Consider the following 23,885-nt stretch of genomic DNA (forward strand, 5'->3'; position numbering starts at 1 on the left):
CACGTCCAGAGCACCCGTGCGTGCTCACCAACTTCATGGTCACTACCTACCGTATATATCATAGTCTTCACATCTTATTGAACTATAACAATAGTTGATCCGACGGCTTTAAGCAGAACTCTGAGATTTGTCGGTGGCTCGAGAGTATTGGGTTCGACCCTGCACACCCCGGACTTTACCTCACCTGGCTAGAACATCACGAGGCAGAGCATACCACGGTTTTTCCTCCTTGACCTAGTTTATTTTTTTGTCACCCAGATGTATTGTATAAACCATAAGCCACACAGGGCCCCAGCTTATTGACTGGCTAGATCGCATAAATAACCAATGTATAGCCCGAAGGAAGGAGGGTTCCTTGATCAGGGTCACCGCCACACTATAGCTAGCACTGTGTGGCGGCTCATTTTGGGGTGACATGTTTGTGGCAAATTTTAATTTCCGCCCGAGAGCAATATTCGGAAGTTCACGGGGGTACTCTGAGCGCTCTTTTTCTCCTGCGCGGCCAGTCGACTGGTAGATTCCCGCATTCAAAGACAGTCACATTGTGAAACATCAGTCGGATAGTGCGTTAGTATACGTATAGTTGAACAGCTCATTCCTTTCCACAAACCCGTTCCACCCAAGATTCTTGTTTAAGACAGTATATATGAATACCAAAAAAGACAGCCTATGGGGTTAAACTAGAGGCTCTGGAGCTGAACTTGACCAACCCCACGAGCCAAGACAAACAAACAATACACATCGCATTGCCCCTTTCCCAAGCTAGAACGTAGCAGTAGGTAAATTGGATATGAAAAACGTAAAAGCATGTCGAGATAGACGGCCTGGGGCCAGAAGGAGGACCGATAGCGCGTGAAAGGCCGGAGGTCGACGTTATTGGTCACCTCTCCAGGTCTGAGTTGCACAACCGTGATGCAGAGGGACTTGGGGGGTCGGGGGATCAAAAGTTGGGTCCTTACATGCATGATATCATATAGTCTCTCCAAGGCGGGCTGTTACTACGAGCCAAGGGACACTCTCAAGGCTCCCATAATCTCAAGTTACATACCAAACTTATAACTGGAAAGAAACACTCTTTGCGCACCCACACTCTCGCACTCTCGCACTCACACACACAAAAAAATCCTATCAAAGCAGCTATACCATTTCCCCACACAAACTCACGCACGGAAAAACACAATACAACCAACCTCGACAAGAGCTTTGTAAAAAAAAAAAAGGGCAGAAAAAAACAAACAGCCGAATCGTATCACGTGGTAATAGTAGGTAGAGGACCGAGGGTGGGTGGGTAATACTAGGTAGAGGATGTGGGGATGGGGGAGGGGGAGGACAAATGACTCGAAAGGTACTGGACAGCATGGTGCGTGAAGATCGGAGGCTTCGAGGGACAAGGGGGACATGAGACGTTCCTAAAAAATGGGTAAAAAAAAAAAAAAGGAACGCGTTGCGAGAATGACGTGATGGAGCGAAGAGGAGAAGAAGAATAAAGAGCGACAGCGAGAATAAAATTTATCCGCAGAATCGTTGTGTACTCGACCCGAGGAGGGGAGGAAGGGAACGCAGTGCTCCAACTCGAGAGCAGATGTAACAATGGTACCTCTAGCTCAAGAGCAAGGCACACACATCTCCAACCTCGCCAGCTCGGTAAGAGTCCGTGAGAGTAAAAGCTAGTCGCCCAGAACAGAAAGACAGATGAGAGCGAAGAGAGTATGTACAAACAAAAACGCACACAGAATGACAAAACGATTATCGCGGAAAGTACCTCGCCAGGGGGAGTTCCGTCGTGGAGTGAGTCGGTAAAAAAAAACGAGGCTAGTAAACACGAATCCGGGGAAACGAATCAGGTTAGGTCAAAATGGGGACAAGTGCGAAAACCGAGTAGCGAGAAAACCGAGGCGTCGAATGCAAAGGTAGATCGTCCGTGCTTGAATAATAAAAAAACGTTCGTTGTGTATTGCACGCGCGGTCGAGGGATCCAAGGGCATCTAAAAAGAATAGCATAAATCCGAATGGAAATAGAGAGCATTTATTGCATCTGCAACTCCGGACGTGATTAGAACAAATGGCGTATGAACAAACACGAGTCGAGTCCGGAACGCCAGCTATATATAAAAACGTATCATCCTCGTCACCTATGGTTCAGGTTGGTCAGTTTGGGCCATCATGTTGACGAGGGCGAGATGGTACGTACAAGCACATTCAACCCAACACACATCCACTCGACTTGACCCAGCTCGGAACACTGACGTTGACCTGGCGCGGGCACCCGTAATTGTACGCCTGGGGTCTGGATTCGTAGACACATCCGGGCTCATACACGTCGTGCGGGACAGCTTCGTACGAAGGGTAATAGACACCTTTAGCGGGATACTCGTACGTGCCCTTGCCGATCGTGTCGTAGCCCTTGTAGCCGACCGGATTATCACCCTTGTACGCAGCAGAATAATCGGGGTACTCGCGGCCATAATGATAGGCACTCGAATAATCAGGGTACGCGTACCCACGTCCGTGTCCATGCATCCGTGAATCATAGAGCTCGACGCGGGGACGAACGGCGCGGTTCCGAATTTCGCTGCCAACGGGCTTGGGATTGCGAATTTCGCTGCCGACAGGCTTGGGACCGGACCTCGCGCTCAAATCGTGTTGGTCGTCCATAAGTCCGGCTGCCCGAATCGCACGCTCCCATTCGTCCTGATCTTCGTCCATAAAGTCCCAGGTCTCCTTGTGCTTGGTTCCCCACGACGTCTTTCCCCAACTGGCTTCCTTGCTCGCCTTCCAGCTCGACTCCTTCCCAACGGCCTTTCCCCAAGCACCTCTCTCAACCAACGAATCCTTCCGCTCCATCTCGTCCCACGCATCCTTTCCCCTCGCCCACATGTCCTTCTCCCGGACCTCCCCAGCCGCTCCGAGCCGAACCTTGACGGGCCGCCGAAGTTCATCGGGGACAGGACCACCGTCATCGAGGTCGATATCAATCTCGACCTGCTCCATCTCGAGTTCGTCGAGCTCCATTTCGGTAGCGCTGGCTGGAGCCACGACGGGGGGATTAGAAGGGATCGAGATGGCGAGGGATGGCTGGGTTGCGGTGGTAGAAGAGACGCTTCCTCTTCGATCTCCAATGACACCTTTCCCTCCTGCAGTAGTAGTAGAAGTAATAGTAGTAGTAGACATGACGTCGACGACACCCGCTCCAACGCCTCCGCTCAGAACTTCCTCTTCCTTTTCGAGTCTTTCCATGACTTGGATTGCAAGAGTGCTCATGGTCGAGGAAGGAACGAGAGCGAGCGAGCCCTGAGCGCCTTCCTTGAGGACTCCGAGCCAGGCGCGCCATTCGTCATTAGGCACGCCGAGGGAGTAGTTGAAACATTCGAGCGCGCGTTGCTCGAGAGCGGTGAGACGCGCGAGTGAAAGGTGGGTTACTTCGTGCCTGTTCGGTCGGCCGATTGGAACGAATCGATGGTCGTCAAAGTGCGATTCGGATGGTGCACAGTCGTGTAGATCCGAAGGTCGGAGCCGAGAAGCATATGGAGATGGGAATGATAGTCGAGGAGAATGATGGAAGCGGATAACCGAGGACAATAGGATGGATGCCACGATAAGACGGCGATCGTCAGTCGATGAGGGCGTCGACAGCAGGACGTGACGCAGAGACGAACAAACGAGGACACGAGCGTCATATGAGTGCACCAACCGATCCAAAAAGGAAAGCCACAGTCGAGTCAGGTGAAAAAATAGGACAAGCGCCGAGAGCAAGGGTCACAGGGAAGGTGAGAAAAAAAGGACGTGGTAGAAATTTTTCAGAGAAGAGAGAAAATTGACAAGGGGAAAATGAAAAGACGTAAATCAGCAAAGATCATTGGCAATAATGAAATAGAACGCACCAAGTCTTGTTCGTAAAAGTGTGATCATCCAACCACTTGTTGCCAAGCATGAGCGCCAGCGCCGCAAGCCGATAAGGCACATCTTCGCCGCCAGGGCCGTACAACTCGGCGACAAACCCTGCGCGGGCCGCACGTTCACGGTCCTGGACGCTAGTGTAAGCCGTGTGGCCGTCGGCATCGAGTGCCACGTTCCAGAGGGGAGCCGCCGACCTCACCGCAGCCGACCCAATGCGCACGGGGAGGCGAACTAGGTAGTAGAGACCGAGGGCGGCGCATTGGGGGCTTGCGAGGGTCTGACTAAGCACGGCATGAACAAATGCGACGAGTGGCTGAGGAGCCTTGTCCGCGCCGGCGAGACCCGAGTTGGTGCCGGTGGCGGCAGACTGGACGGGGCCGAGGTACAGGGCCCATACGACATCGGCGAACCAGTCAGCAAGGGGGACGGCGCTTGCGGCAATGATGGCCTTGCTGGGCGCCGCGGGCTTCGGGGGGATGTCCTCGGGGGGCGTGACGAACGAGGGTGTCGGGAGCGCACGCAACAGGGTGTCAGAGTCCGGACTGCCCAGGAACGACGGCGCAGGGAGTGGCTGGGCCGGGGGACGGGGTGGCCAGTTGTCGTTGCGGAACACTGGCACCCGTTGTGGGCGATGGCGGCCTGATCGCACATGGATCAGTTCAGAAAATAGCAATAAATCGAGATTAAATCAACCCACTTTGGCCACGGGTGGCTTGGCCCCTGGGGGCGTAGGAAGGGACAGCAGGCATGCAGCAAACAGGGGGCGGGGCAGCGAAGACTCGGCGTGCAATGAGTCTCCGGTGAGCAGGTGGGGCTCGCAGAAAGATACAAGAACCACCAACAGACAGTCTCTTCGCAGTCGTACAGTCGAGAGGGGTCGTAAGCGGGAACAAAGAGCGACAAGACAGAAAATTATTCCGCTACAACACCTCAGTAGCAGCACAACTAGCAGCAGCAACAGCACAAACAAACACGATGCGCAGATCACTCGGCGCTGGCCGACTAGACGTTTGTCGACGTATCAGCTGGGCGGGAACGACGGACTCGGCCTTCCGTCGTCGTCCAACTCACAAGGCTGGGCTCCACTCGTCACGCACCCCCCAATGTCTTGTATTCCCGTCACGTGTGGCACAGCCACACGCCATTTCTCAGGCAGCCTACTTTTCGCATGTATCTATCCCTTTCAACTGCTTCTCCTGCGCTGTGCGCCCACGTTTCCGCAAACTAAGCTCAAGTCCCTCAGCCCGCGCCCAGCCTAGACTATAGTGCCCATCTTTGCCCATAACTACATCTCATACATTTCCCTTGTAACTGCGGTCTCTCGTAAGCGTTCCGGACGCACCTAAGTTAGTCGTTAGGCTACCCTCCCACCTTAAATATATAACCTCGGCTTCATTCCAGTTTTTCCGGGATACCGTATATATTTGTAGCATCGTCCCACCCACAATAGTCCTCGACATAATTGGTATTACCTAGTACCCTGAAACCGTAACTGAAACATCCAAGACCCGAATGGGAAATAAACACCAAGGTCGATACAGTACTGTACATACGTGGAACCAATGGATCCCATACGTGGAAGACCCAACCGACCTTAACCCGGAAGGTCGCTTCCAACTTCTGCGCTCGGCCGCCGCACCGGCCAACCGGCACTCGGCAGACTCGCTCCGAGACGCGCGCCCCCCTCTCCCCTATGATCAACAGCCATCTGATACGATGCGCATACAAGTTAGGGGGGGGTAAAATAAAATGATGCGCGTATAGGGGGGAAATTGCCGGTAATTCCTACAACGGGGAAATCGCCGATGCGCAAACGCCCATATAGCGATATCCCTGATGCGCATACAATACACATCGGCAACTTCCCGATCGCAACAATGTGCAAACGTGCGCACGGCGGGGCAGACGAGTCAAAGATGGCTGCGCATTGATAGCATTTACAGCTGGTCCATTCCACATTGACCATATTTACACATCGCCGCGCGTATCTATTTGTAACTTGCACACGCACATCCTCGCGCGTGGCACATATCCATATTTACACCCACCCACACAACCCGCTTTGCTCAGCAGCACGAGTCGCAAGACCCGGCCGAGCGCTCCACCACGACTCCACCCAGAACACTCGCGATGACTAGGTCTTCTGCGTGACACGATTCTCGATCGTGTACAGCGAGCGACCCTTGGGTTCGATTGGGTCTGTCAATGGTGTAGCGAGACGTGCATCTAGGCCCCCGAAACGCGTCCTAGTCCCTAGATGTCACACAGACTATACATTCTGGACTACTGCGCAAAGCTGCACGTGGAATTTGGGGTTGCGGTTATTGGAATGGTTTACTATGCATGGTGCATGGGCGAGTCATGTTCAGTCTGGGTAGCGGGTTCGTACGGACGCAATCGACGTCGACGCTACTCTATGCGCGCATACACCCATACGTACAAAATTCCAGAACTTACCCATCTGGTCCTGTACATCATTAAATCGTACATCACCCACCCAAGTCCAGCCATCTTTCATTATGGCTATTTATCAATTAGCCGAGGCCTAAACTTGGTTGGAAAATCAAATCTCCGATATGGGACACGTGTGCTCAGGAGTAGGCTAGATTATACTGCTCGTACAAAGGATTGAAGCTTCGTCGGATAGTCTAGTTGATCGTAGAGAAGGAGCCCAGGAAGGTCATCGTGTGATAGGGTGGAGGGTGTGGTACCAATATTCTGCATTTCGGTACTATTGACCAGGATCGATATACCAGAGCAGCATTTGGAGCAAGCTGTATGAATCCAGGTATGGAGACGAAACGGCTGAGCCGGTTGTACCGAGGAGACACTAATCTATACACATGTGAACTAAAGGGGTTAGGGGCGAGAAGTAGCCCCTGAGGCGTATGGAATTGGGACGGATCGTCCCGATCCTCTCCGTGCTCTAGGAAGGTACCGATTAGGGCAGCTCTGCTGGAAAGTACTTGGACGAAATCGATAAAATCGATATGGTTGATTACCTTGATCTACTCAGTACCAATGCATACTAGGCGATTAAACTATGATAACCTTGTGGTCTTTCTTCATTTCAAAGTCTAATAGACGTGAGAATTGCACTGTGATAATGGCTTAAAGTACATACATCCCTCTTGTAAGATTGGCGACATGCAGACCTTGCAGGCAGCCCTGAACACTGTTTGAATCTCTCTTTGAATCTCTGGTTTTGTCAACATCTAGCTTGATGAAAAGTTGCGTGCTTGCCCTTCCAGGTGATTGTTCAACCCATTTTTTCAATAATAATGCGCCAGAAAAGAGCGCATTCAACATCATCGGTCAGAGCCGCCTGCAAGATCTTTCTGTCACCAATCTTATGAGCGGTGAAAGCTATGAACTTTTATCTCCCCTGTTAGAGAGAACTGGTGTGCATGTACTATTATAGATAGGTATTATAAAGACAATTTCTCGTGTTTCTTAGTGCTACTAAGCGAGTCGACATCAATATATTTAGTGTATTGTGCGCCAAACAAATATATGCATACGGTAAGTCATCCCTACTCAGGCTTAAGCTGGGGCCTTTACCCTACAACCCCACGTATGAATTTGCGCTTTCCCGTATCGTAATAGCCCCTGGCCAGGCACAATATGAGGTCAAACCCAAAGCAGATTGTTCGGTTTATTACGAGGGATATGGATATGGGCGCCTAGATATTTGACGTAACCAGGAGAGAAGTACTCTAGTCAGGATCGCCTTAAACTAATTCTTTTGAGATTTCGAGAGACGGTAAACCTTTGTAGAAAATATCTCGTAATGTGTTTCTCCATGTCGGTAGTTTCGGCAACACATTTTGCCTTGGCCAAGTTTCATTCTTCGGTATACTAAAGTATCTTGATGAATTTGCAAAATAGGAATTGAGTCCACACTGACAGTTGCGAGATCCCTTTGATGTACGTGCTCTAGTCCGCTATTGAGTTGACAGCCTTACTCATATACATGCGTCTCCGATAAGTGTCTACGTTACCTACACCACGTGATATCTGGTGCCCACGGGTTTTCCCACTGTTCGACTGGCTTTGCCTGCCGAGCTCTACAAGATCGATTGTTGATTGAGCCTAATGTCCCGCTCCATCTCAAAGCCTGGTCCGCCTCCGACAAGCTGCCAGACATGCCGAAGAAGGTTAGCTCGTGCATTTCTTTGTCAATATTCACACCCAAGCTCGAATTGTTAGGCGCAAAAAATGCGATTTATCCAAGCCACAATGCCAGAGATGTATAAAGGATGGCCGAGAATGCCTTGGATATGACAATAGACCCCGTTCAAAACTCGACCAGAAGAGTTCTAACGCGCCCATTTTTTCTCAGTCTCAGCCTTTTCCCCCAGTTATCCTAGAAGACCCCGTGAGCACACATTACATTACCTCTGCTTCTGTCCTGAACTTCATATCATTCTACAACACTTTCAGACATCAGGTTCTACGATAACTGGACACTCGAAGTATGTGCAAACTTCGACTGAAAACGAGGCAGAATGTGTGGTCAGGCCCTCGATTCTCGGAGCTGGGTTTCTATATGGGATCAACACACTTACCCCCTCCCGTCATGGCAGAGAGGATGCTTCAAATTCTTCTGAGAACCATGACCGATCTTGGCTACACAATGGATTATCTGTGTATTCATATCTACCAACACAACAATACTCTCGCGTTGGACAATTATATGATACGCTCGCTGGAACAGATATTACCAGAGAAAGCCTGATGAAATTCATTCAAGCCTTTTATCAGTCCATTCCTCCTTCCGTGGATGTCACGGAAACTATAAGGGAAGGTCATTTTGCCCGCGTTACTAACGAATGTGAGTCGAGCTACTTAGCCTATGACTCTTAGATGGTCCCACAATTATGACACTGTAGATCACCTTCAACGTGTCGATTACTGGTTCATACCTCCGTCATTTTCCCTTCGTGGTTCCATAGTGAATCGACTGAGATGGTCAAAAAGAATGACCTGGGTTATGTATCTGACAGCAAGGGTCTTTCGGTCACTTAGCCAAGATACCCAGACTGGAGGCACAACAGTGAAAGGCTATATCGACTGGATCGATAGATTCGATCAGAGGTTTGCTACAGATACAGCAAATAATTCGCGACCAAACGACATAGGAGAGCAGCTTATGATCCGTATCGAGGTAATTGCCCCCTCCCCACTTGTCGGTTTGACACAATGAGCGACCCCCTCCTGGTTAGCTAGCGTTTCTAAAATTTGCCATTGTGGATAACACTTCAGGGTACAGCATGCTTCGAAGAGCACTACCCAAATTTCTTCAATTCGTAGCAGCTAATCCTGATCTGTACATCGAGGCACCTAAGGGCAACCTCGTCGTCTCGTTCTCCCGCACACTTGGTGCACCTCACCACGAGCTTAGGCGTTTTGTTACGTATGACACGGTTGCAGCGTTCTTGCTCGGAGTCCCACCCTTGGCAGAGTACGGTTACAATGACAGACGCGACTCTGAGATCACTGGATTTGATTGGGTCCATGGAATTCCAGCTGAATTCATTGAGATTATAGCGCAGATTAACTCCCGTAGAGCTGAATCACCAGCTACCGTAGATGATCCGGAGACACTGGAGCGGCGTATATGGGCCTGGCAATCGCATGGTACCGTCCCGGACAAGAGCACCGATAGCAAGGAAACCAACATGACAAGGGCTCAAGTACAAGAAGGCTGGAGACATGCATTACTAATTTACGTATATATGGTATGCTCTATGCTTTCCTGCTACCCTCCTGAGAATAGTTAGGTGGACTTGACAGGGTATATGCGGAGTTTCGTCGGAGGACCCACGTGTACAGGCAGCCGTGCGTCATATATTCAGCCTTGCAGAAGTGATCGGCAACTCGCGCGTCGGTATACACATGCTACCCCACTGTGTCATCGTAAGCTCGGTATGTGCGCCACAGTTCTACCTATTAACCTGATGTTGTATAGGCTGGTTTGGCGGCGCGACTGGAGAAGCATAGGGTCGCTGTGTACGAGAAGCTGCGATCGTTGGGCAACACGCGAGTGTGGCTGTTTGCTGGGACGCAGTTTGGTGAAGTGCTTTATGAGCTATGGCATGGTGCAGGAATAGGAGGTGCACCTGTTATGTGGGATGACTATGTGAAGTGTAGACGTAGAGTGATTCCGATGTGAGGGGAAGCCGTGGGGTTTGGTGTACGTAGCATTCGACCGTTAGTATAGTATAGATGATGCAAACTTGGAGAACATTGGCACAAAACCAACGTCAGAGCGGAGTGGGTACCCCCGAGCGCTCGTGAGCTTCAGCGGTTTTTATAGGGCGATACTGACCGAGGGTGGAGGTCGTAGTCGCGTAAGGTCGTCACGCACCATTCCATAGTACGAGTGCGACCTTGGAATAGCGTACCGAACGCGAGGGTTCAATCTGTCCTCGCATTTTCAGTACGCACTCACGATCCTTAAATGTGTACGACGTATCAAATTTAGCTTAACTTTTTGTTTATCCATTTTCGTGTGGCTCCCTTCCACCCCAAGCCTTTGACCAGGACGGTTGCAGTTTTGGGTGACCCGGTCAAAGCTAGGAGGCCACGGGGCTCTCCCACTTATACTGCATATATAGCTCACATATCACACATACGAGCATGCTGGGCTGAAGCATAGGTTAATTATATAAGTTCATGCCCCAATTAATAGTTTGCCCGTACCCCAAGCACATCGCGAAACCACCGAGTATTCTGCATGGCATCACCTACGAGCGAGTACTGTCCGTAAGCTCAAGAGACAAGATATAATCTCAGGGGCGGTTTATATGGCATGTCTGATTACGACCCCAATTTTGAGGTAGGCCGGGGGCCTAAATGACGTTCAAACAATTTGCAAAGACACTGTGGCTAGTGCTGTTGGATGTGATTACAAATACCATTTCATTACTCATATAAATCACTATTTTATCTGAGGCTCTCCAGAGGGCTCTTGGCTTAAGTGGTACCTTTTGGAGAAACATCCGGTTTTGTTGAGTGGTTGTTCACCTTGCTTGTTCTCTCTGGCTTGTCTTATCTGCAATATGTATGTATTGATACTATATAATATAATTTATTGTGAGCCGTCCTGGCAAGTTGTTATTACACCATCGGGAATATGCGGCAATGCAACGATTGGGCTATGGCAGATTGACACGAAGTGCCCCGAGCGTGTGATAATACACAAGTGCGCCTCTTTAATGGGGATTGTAGTCTAGAGTTGGGATCCAGAAAACCTTACATTGCGATTGGTAATTTATAGTGGCGTACATGGTAGATGATGTAGAACATTGCATAAATTGGCAGTGATTTGCTGAACTAGTGATTAGATAAACATCACCATAACCCTAACTTTGACCCAATGCTCTCCACCACAAACGGTCTATCGATATGCAACCAGTTGTAATTGCGAGAGTGGCTGTCTTTTGCGGCGTCAAATTTACTTTCATTCGTCGCCGCATTACGGCACCAACAGACCCCGTGCAGCCCATATTCATACATACTAGCTGATCAACTTGGATGCCCCAAACTTAATTGATTGTAACACAGAATAAACTAGAGCGAATTAGGGTGACCGCGGGACCGGATGCAACATGCTGACAGCCCTTGCTCACGTAGTATTTAGGCTTGAGACAAGTCAATACCTTAGAGCCCAATATGGCCAATCGTTTGGGCGTATAAAAACTCAACAGCTATTATGCAGACTTGTCCATATCAATGTATCGTATTGTATCTAAGCCAGGGCCGCTCCCAACTAGTTGTCGCACATGCCGACAAAGGTCTGTCAGCACATATACTACCGCTACTCATATTTGACCTTGGTACTCTAGGCGAAAAAAGTGTGATGTGGCGAGACCATGCTGTGAGAGATGTAAAAAAGATGGCTATGAATGCCTGGGATACGATAACGGTCAAGTCCGCACCAGCCTTCGTCAGGTTCGTCCCGATGCGTTGGTGGATTCTCGGCCACGATATGTTGCTCAGACTTTTCCAGTGAGTGGGGGAACGGCAGAGGTGAGCCTCCAGTGCTATAGTCTCGAATTCCCCTCTCCATCTTATACACCCCTATATGGCCCGGTAAGACCCTACGTTCTTCCTCAGCTGGGCTGCCTAAACGTAGGCCGGAGGAAAGCGGTACACATGTAGAATGTTTTGCTAGACCATCAATCCTGGGAGCTGCGATGACTTACGGTATGACCAACGCTACTTCTTCGAACGAATACAGCGATACGATCGGCGAGCTGTCGGAGGAATTTGAGCATTTATGGCTGGAGCGTTACACTCAACCAATTACATATACCTGCTCATCGGAGCGACAACCCCTTTGCAGTAGGAGGCCTTTGGAAGCAGGATCGGGCGCGCCAGATATCAGCAACGGTGTGGCTCGGGATGTCCGATGTCTTTATTCTGGTATTCCGCCTTCTGTGGATGCATCACGAGCGATGAGAGATGAATACCTTGCACAAGTTGCCAATGAATGTGAGTCAAACTGTTCCATTTGATAAGTCTGGAAGCAACTATAGTTTGATAGATTTTATTGAACAACTTGATTGCTGGTTTACGTCGCCCCCGCCTGCCGTTAGTGGTCTAATGGCAAGCCAGCAGAGTGGACCTACAAGAATACTACTGGTTGTACACTTTGGGGCAAAACTTCTTCAAGCACTGAAAGAGGATATCCCAATAATTCAAACATATATCGGCTGGATTGATAGGTATGAAGACTCTCTCACTAGAGAGTCTAGCAGTCGTCCATCATTGAGTGAGACCAGGGACTGCCTTATGAGCCATCTAAAGGTAGGTCGATTGTTTGTTGGATGACTTGTTGCGATAAATGACAGAATATACCAGCTAGCGACCTTTAAATCTACTCTCGTGGATAGTACGGCGGGATACGTCCTACTTCAAAGAGCATATCCCAAGTTTCTCCTAGTTGTGGCTACCGACTCAGACTTATTAGTCGAACAACCTAACGGTAGTCTCGTCATATCTTTCTCTCGGGTAATCAGTGCGCCTTGGGACGCGGTCGTATGGTTTGCTATGTACGACACAGTCTCAGCATTTTTGCTTGGAACTATACCCCTGGCAGAGTACGGATACAATTGTGAAGGCGGCTCCGAGCAGCATAGATTCGAGTGGATATATGGAATTCCGGTTGCGATGCTCCAGGTTATCGCCCAAGTCAACTCTCGGAGAGCTGGATCGAGAGTAGCTCTGGACGACTTGCAAACACTGGAGAGGCGTGTCATGGACTGGAAGGTGTCGTTCTCCATGATAAAGATTGGCCGTAGTGCCGACAGCGTCGACAAGGAGAGGTGTGCGGTACTGGAGGGCTGGAGGCATGTGGTGCTGATATACATATACATGGTACGTTCTTACTTTCTACTAGGGCCCGAGCAGACTCAAAAGAAGCCGCTAGGGCGTTTGCGGTGTGTCATCCCATGATGCGCGAGTACAAGCTTCCGTGAGTCGGATATTTGAGCTTGGAGCAAGGGTAGGCAGCTCCCGGATTGCTCCACATATGCTCCCCCATTGTGTTGTAGTAAGCTTAATATATGCTTCTCAACCTATTCACCGATTTACTTCCGCACAGGCCGGTTTAGCGGCGCGTCAAGAAAAGCAGCGTATGGCCGTGTATGAAAAATTGATTTCTTTCAAGGATACGCGAGTTTGGCTTTACTGCGGGCAACAGTTCAGCGAGTTCCTTTATAGCCTGTGGCACGGTGTGGGTATAGGAGGAGCAGCTGTTACGTGGGGTGACTATGTCCGGTCGAGGCGTACGATCGTCCCGATTTAATTGCTGTTTTTACTCTACCTTGTTATACTCCGTTCCATTTTAAATGCGGTTACCTTAACAAAGAATGGAGGAGATCTGTCTTGTAATGGTAGACTTCAATTCATTTGGATTCGTGTTAAGCTAGATTCTAATGTAATCACCCAAGATGTCTCTTTCCTGCATGATTCCTCCCGGAAGTGAGGAATTAGCACAATTAGGTCGATTGACCAATAAGTACCCTTGGGGCTAACCTCGGTACTATACTTTCAGCAATGAATCTGTTCTCAGGTAAAACCTTCATCCAGAAGCTTGAGGTAAAAATAGATATTTACGCCTTGTCCTGATCAGCGGATACGACTGTCAAGTAGCCACCCGCGTTCCGTTGGTCGAGCTCCGTTACCACTATATTATCAATAATATGTGATCGCCAATACTGTATTTCTGTGTCGTATGTATATTAAAAAATCAAGCTTTGTAGCATGGTTGATTACAGGCGCCAAAATACCGATACCGGGTTATCGCTTGTATAATTGGCGATTACACCTTTGAACATCCCCGTCTTGACATCCCGTTCTATAATATTAATACCTGTATCTTGATTTGTAACAGCGATGTATCGCCCTGTGGGATCAATTCGGTGATCTCGCGGGTTCTTACCACCTGTAGCATACAAATTAGAATCGCAGCCAGATGGGGAATCGAAATGTATATGATATCATACCTGTACCGGTAAGGCTCTGAAATGTGAGGTGGTTTGACTTGGAGGATGTGTTGATTGAGAAAGAAGCAAGAGTGTCATCTGTTCGAGATGTGTCGTTTCGGTTCGATGCTATCAAGAACCGACCTGTTCACCAGTTACAGTTCACATGTCGTTAGCCACATATATGCGTCGTTTATACCTCTACCATACCATCAGGAGACACAGTGACCTCGGCAGCGTTGATGTCGATGTTAGGGTCTGAAGGGGGCAGGCCAGGTCCGCGGGTGGAGATGGTCTGAACGAGCCTGGGTGCTGCGCCAAGTGAGGGTGTGGAGATGTCGAAAACCATGACGGTGTTGGAGAGTTGGTTGACGAGGTACAGGAACTGGGATCGGCCTGTCGGTGGCCAGAAGTCCAGGTGTCTGTGATAGAAGATGGAGCAGGTGAAAGATGGATTTAGGACGAACATACCTGGGGCCAGAGCCGACAGGCAAGACGACGTCAGCAAGCTGTTTGAGCTTGGCAGGACCATCGACGCGGAAGACATGCAGACGATCAGTGCCAAGGTTAGGAACATATAGGAAGCTGGAAGATCTATCGAAGCGTGCTTGATGTGGGCGAGAAGATGTTTGCTGAATGGGGTTGGGACCAGGTGTGTAGAAAGGGAAGGTAAACACGGCCGTCGGAGAACTTGCGAATGTGCCGTTAGGGCGGACTGCAAATACAGCCAAGTTGGCACCGTTGCTGTACCACAAATGTAGTCAGTTGAGTTTGCTACTCTCGGTTGTGGGCTACTGACATGTTCGGCACTGCAAGTGTGTGCCCGTCTCCTGATACCTCACAGTGCACAGCGTCTGTTCCGTTGGTGCGTGCCGTGGCGATCTTGCTGACTTTTCCCTTGCGATCATATGACCATGCGTTGACACCGCCTCGACCACGGAACGGGGTGTAGAGGACGTCTAAGCGAGGATGCTTAGCAATCCAGCCGGGCTGAAAGCCAGCGTCAAGTGTGGTGGAGATGTTGGTGAGAGAAGTGGCATCGAATGTGAAGGTGGAAAAGGGGCCTGCAAAAGAGGTGAACCATAGCTGCTGGGACGCGGCCAATGCGGAAGAAGCAAGAGAAAGAGAGGTCAATAATCTGATGGCCATGGTGAGAAGTAATGACAACGGGATAGGGGTTATTTTGGCCCAGCTTTATACTGCCACGCTACGAGGGAACCTTTCGGTGAAATGTTGTGCTCAAACACGCACTCGGACGTGCCAGCATATATAGTAATTTCATCAATATTTTGGTCTCCATGCGCCAAGGATTATGTTTCAGCGCCAAGCATTCACTACCCCATGCATGCGAAGCGTATAACGTATCACGATTTACGGAAGAATCCTTCCTCATAATTAAATGCTATAGCAGATCATGAGCACGTCAGAATTTGTCTTATCACATGGAAAGAAAATTTGAACATCTGACCAATCGAAACCAGAACGAACGCAGATATCGAGCTTAGACTTTATCCAGCCACCAGAGTGAATCTGGAATAAAATAAAAGTCAGAGGGAGTTAAGCTGCGTTCAATCACTGGGTGACAACTCAATTTCGGTATCAATATTCCTTGAATTCATATACTATTCAAGGAGAAGTAGGCGGTAAGTTAGATATCCAAACGAGTGCATGTGGATTGTCCGTAAACGAAAGTCTGAGGGTTAGAGTACAAAGAACGAGCCAAAAGGTATAGTCCGAGAGAGAAAAAAATAGTCAACACAAATAAACGCAATCAGATCCTCTTGATATCAAGCTGCGGACTTGTCCAGACTTCATAATCCTCTTCATTCTTTGGATTTCCCGTGATTTTGAGCGCACGGAAGAGGACTTTATACGACCCGTCTGGAATCTCGGTCTCATTCGCAAATGATTTTATGAGCAGAGTATTGAAACCTCGTGCGCTAGCTGTCGTCGCACGCGAGTTGCGAGCAGGGTAGTCGTCTTGATGTATCACGCCCAATGTCGGAACTTGCGCAAATGAGCCTCCATATGTGTGTCCCTTGGATGGGAAGAGCCAATCGAAAATAAATCGCCTTGATAGCGGGGAAGAAACTGGTTCAATGTTTTGGTTCTTCTCAGGCTCTTCGAGATTGAGGCATGGCGCTGCGTTTTCTCCTCGCTTCCGTAAATTAGAGGTCACATTCGTAGAGGCTTTGATCAAATCTATTTGTAGCAGAGGAGTCCCCGCAACGAGCCGATAAATTAGGAAAGGAAAATCCGTGCCTTGCATGGTGAACGTTGCCGATCCATTGATCGTCTGGTTGTTCTTGTCTTGGATGAGTGGGAGTTTCTTTCCGGCACCAAACACCGTCGTAGTGTTATCTACAACGCGCATATCCTTCAACGATGCAGCCAGGCCGAGATATGTCGAGCGCAGAGTGGTGTTGTCTGATCCAACGGCTTGGATGTAACCCGAGTAGACAGGAAACGAAGAGCTGTCAAGACCAGCAGGAGGCGCGAACGTCACAGTGGTAGTGGCAGTAAACCCAGGAATTATTGTCAATCTAGAAGGCGATATAGAGACGGATGCGGCATTGGAACTAAGAGAGACCGTGCCAGCTGTACGCTCCTGAGTTAGCTTCAACTATATCAAACAACTGTTTCAACGTACCAATTACTTCAATGCCCTTGAGCGTGCTCGCAGTTCCGGCAGGTACGTGTGTCAGATCATACGTCACGATACTTTTCCCGCTGTTCTTGATCGTCAGTTTGTGGGACTTTTTAAAATACGCCGTATCGTTCAGTAATAATTCGGACGGGGTCATGCTTCCCACATTCTTGATCGCATCATATACTTGGATAAGCCCCGCTCCTTGATGGGCAGCAGTCTCCAGCAAACTCGAAGTCTTGCTGAACTTCACTGGAGTAGCAGCGTTCTGGAAAATCGATATAGCAGATTTAGCCACTTCGGGGCTTCTCCCGCGTGCCTGGAGGAGAAGGGCGGATGCACCTGCGACAAATGGAGTTGATGCAGATGTTCCCGAGTCGATTTTATATGAACCCAATTTGACAGGATAGGTCGAGAGAATCCTTCCTCCTGGGGCGGAGAGCTGCGGTTTGAGGTACATGTCATTGGTCGGGCCATATGTACTAAACGCATTGACTAGGCCGCCACCAGCAACTGGGTAATTCCATGGCATATTGGAGAAGGAGATTGTCTCATTCGCAGTGATTGCTTGTTGAACCAACTACAAACATATCAGTTTTTTTTTTAAAAAAAAAGTGAGCCGATAATGGAACGTACATAGATCCCATCCTGCTGCGTAATAAGTGCTGCGGTAGCATTTCCAAAGTCCAGCTGTTCCAACGGCTGGTTGGCTTGATCTACGCTACAATGTTACTTTATGGATACCATCTTAGATAATTGTTCAATATTTACCGTATATCAAAAAGTACTGAGCCTCAAATTTCCGTGCGTTCGTGATCTTGTCGGCGAGTGCGCACCCGCCACGCCGTATGACAACAACGCTATTAGCAAGATTGGGAGTCGTAGAAGGGAGGGCGGTGCATGCGTCATTGGGGATAGTAATATTTGAAGAGGTTGCATAGAGAGACAGGTTGGCTGCGTTGGTAAGAGGGGTCCCTAAGTAGTAGGGGATCTTACGACCGGATGAAGTAGTAGCATTCTGGATAGCAACAAAGTTACTGCTTGGAATGAGTACGTCTGACGAACCATTGGCCTGGCCTTACTTACCTTTCTATGCTCCCAACACCTATCACACCTTTCCCCGTCCCCGGGCTCCCAAAATACCAAGCACCAATAGCTCCCTGATTCCCGGCAGAAGCAACTACAACTCGGCCTTTATCTGCGATTCGGCTCGCGACCACGCCTACGTTACTTGTGGACCAGGCCCCTACAGAGCTCAACGAGAACGTTATAATATCGTTTTTATCCTCATACGCCCTGATGAGGGCATCTATAATCACATCATCCGAAACGGTACCAGAGCAACCGAAAACCCTGTAGGAGTTGATGCTTGCCTCGTGAGCCACACCAGAGATGCCGAACGGGTTGGACGGGCTGGCGGCAATAATCCCTGCAACGTGAGTGCCGTGGCCGTTGCATTGATCCAGGGGCTATGCCAAGACTTTAAGTCCCGATTTTGCTAACCAAGCATTTACACTCACGTCATTGTCAGGCACAGGTGCCGGACCACTGCTACCTCGATACGCATCTCCAACAAAATCGTATCCCCCAATGACTTTGTTCCCCGGACCGAATTTGCCTCCCAAGGCTGGATGTGTGTAGTCAATCCCGGAGTCAATTATGCCTATCTTGATGCCTTGTCCTAAAGTACCTTGGGCATGAAGTTTGTCGACGCCGGTCATAACGTGTGAAGACTGGGTATCCTGCGGTTGAGAGGGGGGTTGATATGGACCATAGAGAATTTGTGGGTCAATCGGGTCAGGAAGCGAGTGGCTATAGACCGGGATGATACTCTAAACTAATATGAGCTGTGACAAATATCGTGAAGAAATTATTCTACGAACTTGAACGCCTTCCGATTGGGCAAGCTTCATAAGGTCGCTGTCCGATCCGAGCTTTAGTGCGACGCCGGTCATGAAATCGCACGAATATTCCCGAGTGACTTCCCAGAAAACCCCGCGCCTGGCGAGGTCATGGTATAATTCTTCATGGGGTGAAGCGAATCCACGCTTGATACTGGAGCCAGGCGTGAGTTCAACAATATATGCCTGGAAAGCTAACCAATAAGCTCTCTGTGAGAAATGGGCAGATTTTTGTAACGCACCCCTGGAACAATGTTGGCCGAGGTCTCACGTGGGGCAGTAGTTATGTCGACCACGGCGATTACAAGCTGCGCAATGGCAGTGGCAAATAACAATGGCCGCATAGCGACCCAAAACAAACGGGAAGAAAGAAGAGAGAGGAAACAGGCGAGTGACGACCGGCGAGTATTATATAAAAGGAACGCCTCTTCAGGCACGATCCTTCGGCCCGCCACGTGACGATCACGGGTCGCGGCCGTATCGATCAGATCTACGACGCCCTTGAAAATAGTGATCGCGCTAGTACCTTATCTTACTGCACTCTATTTGGCAAATCTATTACTATTTGCACTTGATAAAGGCACCATTGAATCCCCTGAAGGGATCAAAATGTAAGGCTTCTAGCGCGACCTATAGTCGGACAGTGAAGAGTTAGGAACAAGCCCAGGCTCCACATCCCGTCCCTATGTGTTGTTTGGAACCCCTAGATGGCCAGTTTTTGGGACATCCGCCCTGGTTCAATTAAGTTATCAGCAAACAAATGTTTGTTGAAATGACTCCTGGGCATTAACCGTCAATGTTCTGCCCAAGACTGTGAACGTGCGGATCGAAGGCCCGGGGTGGCAGAGAACCCCGCAGTATGAACAGGTCACAGGCATGGATATATAGTAAAATGACTAAATAAATAGATAAAAATTAAATATGCGATGGGAATCTAGGGATGGCGGGTGGGTTCTGAAAAAGCGAGGACAGGCTGGATCTTCGCGCCCAGTGCGCCACTCCGAGGCCGTAGTTGGGTTCTTCCAGATACGGTTCGGTTCAGTTCGGCTAGAAAACCGACGGCTATTGGCCAGAAACCGATTAGTCATAACCAAGGTTAACTCACGAATAGCTTGAATGCCACGTGCCAACCAGGGAGTGTCTACTCATTCTCCTCATCTACCAGACGTTGTCAGCCGTACAGCAATTTAAGCTCGTAGGAAAGGAAAGATGGTTTTGTTCTTTACATCCAACGGTATGTATGATCGATATGCATTGTTTCAAGAGTGGTGATGTTGGCGCCAGCTGTGAACCCTCCAGCAATTATATACATGGGCAAGGATAAAGAAGAAAGTAATTCGCCCCACCACTGAAGCTAACAGAATAGCACTAAAGCAATAGTCTAGACGAAGATCTCATACGATATGGCTGGCCACAGGATGTTTGGTTTCACGTTGACAAGGTAGGAGAGTGACCGATTGGATTATAATGCAATCCTATGGAGCATCTAATAGCTATCGTCCGCCCATGTGTACCTACGCCTCCCTGAAACCATTGAATCTTGGGAGAAAATTCCCCAAGACCTGTTGGTTGATTGCGCGCAACTTGTCAAGGTAATTATTCCTGTAAATGAGCGTCAATATGCCTACTTCACATAAATTAGGCCAATTCGATCGAAGGCAAGAACTAAGCAATCCATGCAAGTTAAAATTGTTGACGCTCTGCTCAGGTAACAAAAAAGATAATATCACGATCATATACACGCCCTGGGACAACCTCAAGGTAGCGCTCTTGATTCTCGGTGTGAAAGGCCTATTTACCCACTCTTTCTCCAGAAAACAGGGGATATGGCTGTGGGTCAAGTGTCCTTCCACCAGAACAATCGAGTGAGATTTTTATTTTTATGCAAGTGGGCGCTGCAGATGAACTTCGCTAGGGTGTGTAGGTCAAACGAGGCGAGTTCTCCGCTTACTTTCGAACTGAGCTCTGGGCTTATTCGTGTAGTGCACGTACCCGAGCGGGTAAATGCCATTGTAAACCGGCTAAACAAGACGAAAGTTGTTCGAGAAGTAGACCACGAGCAGGAAAAGGTTGACAGGATCAAGGCTGAGTCAGCCAAACGCAAAGCTGCAGCACTTGAAAAGGCAAGACGGTTCACTCTGCTAGGATTGTTTACCACGTATTGATGGGCGGAAATCAGAAAAAAGTCGATGCAGAGCTGGCCAGACAGCGAGAAGCCGATAAAGCAGCACGCTCGTATGACAATTTATTTACGAACACAGGATACGATGACGATGAAGACGAGGATGCGGAATACAAGGAGAAGAAAACTGGTACACAATTGGAGGAAGATTTTATGTAGCCCAAGGTAGTATAATCGGGTTGTCGCGAAGTCGAATAAATATCATCCGTACTATATCCGAGTCTACCCCTCACCTGTCAGTCACGACATGGGTTGCCCACATGGCGTCAGTGTATTATACACCCTGAGTACGTCGGTCAGGAGCCATAAATATCTGCCAGCAGTTTAGTCTATGGGGGCATCCACGTGGTTACTCAAATATCACAACGGCCCTGATCTTCATTACGGTGCACGCTTGCTATATTTATCTTGCCTAGGTGAGTTGAATTTTCTCCGGTTTGTCATTTTATACCCATTTGAAGAATTCCAGGGTTCGTAAATACAAGGCTCTCGCAATACAATTGTAACTCGTGACAAGTTTCCGCGTCGTAACCGGTACCTTTGCCCGCATAAATGTACAGGGTTAAATGCTTCCCGGTCCTGAAAATGAGGATGAGCTGGCTGGAGTGTTTTTCCGAATACAGCTCCCAAATGTATAAAAACCGAGGTCAAGACGATCTTTTTCTTCACTGGCTCTCGACTATCCATTTACTCTCAACACTGTTCTATCGCTTCTTTTTAATTTCGATCATGCACTTCAGTACTGCAACTATCCTAGCTGTCTTGGGTGTCGCCCCTGCTGTCTTGGGGCAACTCGACTCCAAAATCAAGGCTAAAGGTTGGCTCCATTAGTATATATTATTCGTAATCAGGACTCAATATCGATCATGAACACCCAGGGAAGAAGTACTTTGGTACATGCTCCGATTCAGGGCTGTTGTCTAACTCGCAGAACGCTGCCATCATTCGTTCTGACTTCGGTCAGCTCACCCCAGAGAATAGCGCTAGTAAGCCCACCCCAAAAATCACAAATCGCATTATAAGAAATTGACACGTCTCGGTTCAGAATGGGACGCTATCGAGCCTTCGGTAGGGACCCATGTTCTATAATATAGGTTCAGCCTGCTGATTCTACTTCTCCCGCTAACAGAGGGGAAACTTCAATTTCGGTGGGTTTGACACCCTTGTGAACTTTGCTCAGAGTAATGGCAAACTTGTTCGCGGACACACGTGTACGTTTCTCCGTCTTTCGGTACGGAGTGGACTTATATATATTTGATGTTATGCAGTCGTTTGGCACTCCCAGCTGCCGTCCTGGGTATCCAATATAGGCGATTCTGCTACTCTCACCTCTGTCATCCAGAATCATATTACCACTATTGGAAACCGCTACAAAGGGAAGATATATGCCTGGGACGTTGTGAACGAGATTTTCAACGAAGATGGTAGCTTGCGCTCTTCCGTCTTCAGTCGCGTCCTTGGGGAGAGTAAGTGTTTCTGGAGCGTATGCGTGACATTGAGAAGCTTATTTAGTTGGCAGATTTCGTCGCTATTGCTTTCAAGGCTGCGCGTGCTGCCGACCCGTGAGTGAATTTACCCAGCATTGTATAGCATATGGTAACCCATGTTTGTGCAGCTCTGCCAAGCTCTATATCAACGTATGCAACTTATGCGAGTCTGCCTCACGAAACTTTAATAACTTGCGTATAGGACTACAATCTTGACTCTGTGAACAGCAAGGTTAATGGCTTGGTTAACCTAGTCAAGCGACAGATATCCGCCGGAACTCCTATTGACGGCGTAGGTAGTCAGGCACACCTCCAGGCAAGTATTGATTATGAATATTCTTCCAAACCAACTGCTTGTTTTCTAACCATGTCAAAGGCTGGTGGTGCTGGAGGATTACAAGCTGCCCTTAACACACTCGCTAATTCAGGAGTATCAGAGGTTGCCATTACAGAGCTTGACATTGCTGGCGCTTCGGGTTGGTTTAGTCTTTCACTCCTATATCTTGTAATTCACTCACTCTTGCTTAGGTAGCGACTATGCCACTGCGGTCAAAGCGTGCCTTAGTGTTTCCAAGTGCGTTGGAATTACGGTAAGATAGAATTCAGCTACAAGTTCAAATTCATCACTTACCGCCCGATATAGGTCTGGGGTGTTTCCGACAAAGATTCTTGGCGTGCGAGCAGCACTCCTTTACTCTTTGATAGTAACTATCAGAAGAAATCAGCATACAACTCGGTCATCTCCGCTTTATCTTAAGTGGAGCTATTGGACAGAGTGGGAACACGTTTGTGGTGTAGTTACGGATATGTTCAAAATCTATTTTCCTCCGTTCGAGCCATTGGTTTCATGTTCGCAGACTCGCTATTTTTGGCAAGGTTCAATCTAAGTACATTATAGTTATGCGAACAGATGCGCAGGTTTCCTCTCTAGTTTTTCAAGCTGACATAGCTAATTCCGAACGCTGCTCCTGGTTTTCTCTCACTAGTAATAAGCACCAAACATAAGTATTTACTGAAGGCGAGACAGCATAGCACTATACAAGGCTAAGAATGCGTATCTAATGAAAAATTGAGCTGAAATAAAGTTCAACATATATTGACTTTAATCTTCAGTTCTCTCTTAGTCTAATTCATATGCATGCTGAGGAAGGGATACTGAGATTATAATGTTTGGGCTCTATCATACGGAAAAGAGCTTTTTCACCGACATATTAATTTTCAGGATCCTTTTACACCACAGTGCAGGGACTGATGTGCATGATCTCAATCTCCATCCAT

General features: G+C 48.6%; 6 protein-coding genes across 6 annotated transcripts; 3 read left to right on the forward strand and 3 right to left on the reverse strand.

Moving 5' to 3' along the window:
• Positions 1-2,199: 2,199 nt before the first annotated feature.
• RhiXN_08924 (uncharacterized protein) lies at positions 2,200-4,646 on the reverse strand (the record flags this gene model as incomplete). Its single annotated transcript, XM_043328740.1, has 3 exons — positions 2,200-3,427; positions 3,882-4,536; positions 4,595-4,646. The coding sequence occupies 3 exons, from the start codon at positions 4,644-4,646 to the stop codon at positions 2,200-2,202; spliced, it is 1,935 nt and encodes a 644-aa protein (XP_043180186.1).
• A 4,524-nt stretch (positions 4,647-9,170) lies between these two features.
• RhiXN_08925 (Fungal specific transcription factor domain) lies at positions 9,171-10,072 on the forward strand (the record flags this gene model as incomplete). Its single annotated transcript, XM_043328741.1, has 3 exons — positions 9,171-9,638; positions 9,694-9,816; positions 9,869-10,072. The coding sequence occupies 3 exons, from the start codon at positions 9,171-9,173 to the stop codon at positions 10,070-10,072; spliced, it is 795 nt and encodes a 264-aa protein (XP_043180187.1).
• Positions 10,073-11,614: 1,542 nt separating this feature from the next.
• Positions 11,615-13,382, forward strand: RhiXN_08926 (Fungal Zn(2)-Cys(6) binuclear cluster domain; the record flags this gene model as incomplete). The annotated part of the gene is made up of 6 exons (XM_043328742.1): positions 11,615-11,696; positions 11,748-11,910; positions 12,038-12,396; positions 12,449-12,711; positions 12,766-13,229; positions 13,304-13,382. 6 exons carry the CDS (start codon positions 11,615-11,617, stop codon positions 13,380-13,382), a joined length of 1,410 nt encoding a protein of 469 aa, XP_043180188.1.
• Positions 13,383-14,177: 795 nt separating this feature from the next.
• Positions 14,178-15,539, reverse strand: RhiXN_08927 (lactonase, 7-bladed beta-propeller; the record flags this gene model as incomplete). The annotated part of the gene is made up of 5 exons (XM_043328743.1): positions 14,178-14,350; positions 14,412-14,534; positions 14,601-14,812; positions 14,862-15,134; positions 15,190-15,539. The coding sequence occupies 5 exons, from the start codon at positions 15,537-15,539 to the stop codon at positions 14,178-14,180; spliced, it is 1,131 nt and encodes a 376-aa protein (XP_043180189.1).
• Positions 15,540-16,161: 622 nt separating this feature from the next.
• On the reverse strand, positions 16,162-19,282 carry RhiXN_08928 (pyrolysin; the record flags this gene model as incomplete). The annotated part of the gene is made up of 8 exons (XM_043328744.1): positions 16,162-16,988; positions 17,041-17,617; positions 17,674-17,753; positions 17,809-18,074; positions 18,124-18,506; positions 18,558-18,869; positions 18,921-19,124; positions 19,181-19,282. The coding sequence occupies 8 exons, from the start codon at positions 19,280-19,282 to the stop codon at positions 16,162-16,164; spliced, it is 2,751 nt and encodes a 916-aa protein (XP_043180190.1).
• A 1,820-nt stretch (positions 19,283-21,102) lies between these two features.
• Positions 21,103-23,364, forward strand: RhiXN_08929 (endo-beta-1,4-xylanase; the record flags this gene model as incomplete). The annotated part of the gene is made up of 12 exons (XM_043328745.1): positions 21,103-21,250; positions 21,537-21,555; positions 21,861-21,937; positions 21,999-22,106; positions 22,166-22,188; positions 22,250-22,331; positions 22,389-22,586; positions 22,640-22,682; positions 22,736-22,757; positions 22,810-23,083; positions 23,136-23,197; positions 23,251-23,364. 12 exons carry the CDS (start codon positions 21,103-21,105, stop codon positions 23,362-23,364), a joined length of 1,170 nt encoding a protein of 389 aa, XP_043180191.1.
• Positions 23,365-23,885: the final 521 nt, after the last annotated feature.

This window comes from Rhizoctonia solani, chromosome 5 (genome assembly GCF_016906535.1).
Source record: "Rhizoctonia solani chromosome 5, complete sequence".
Taxonomy (NCBI): Eukaryota; Fungi; Basidiomycota; class Agaricomycetes; order Cantharellales; family Ceratobasidiaceae; genus Rhizoctonia; species Rhizoctonia solani.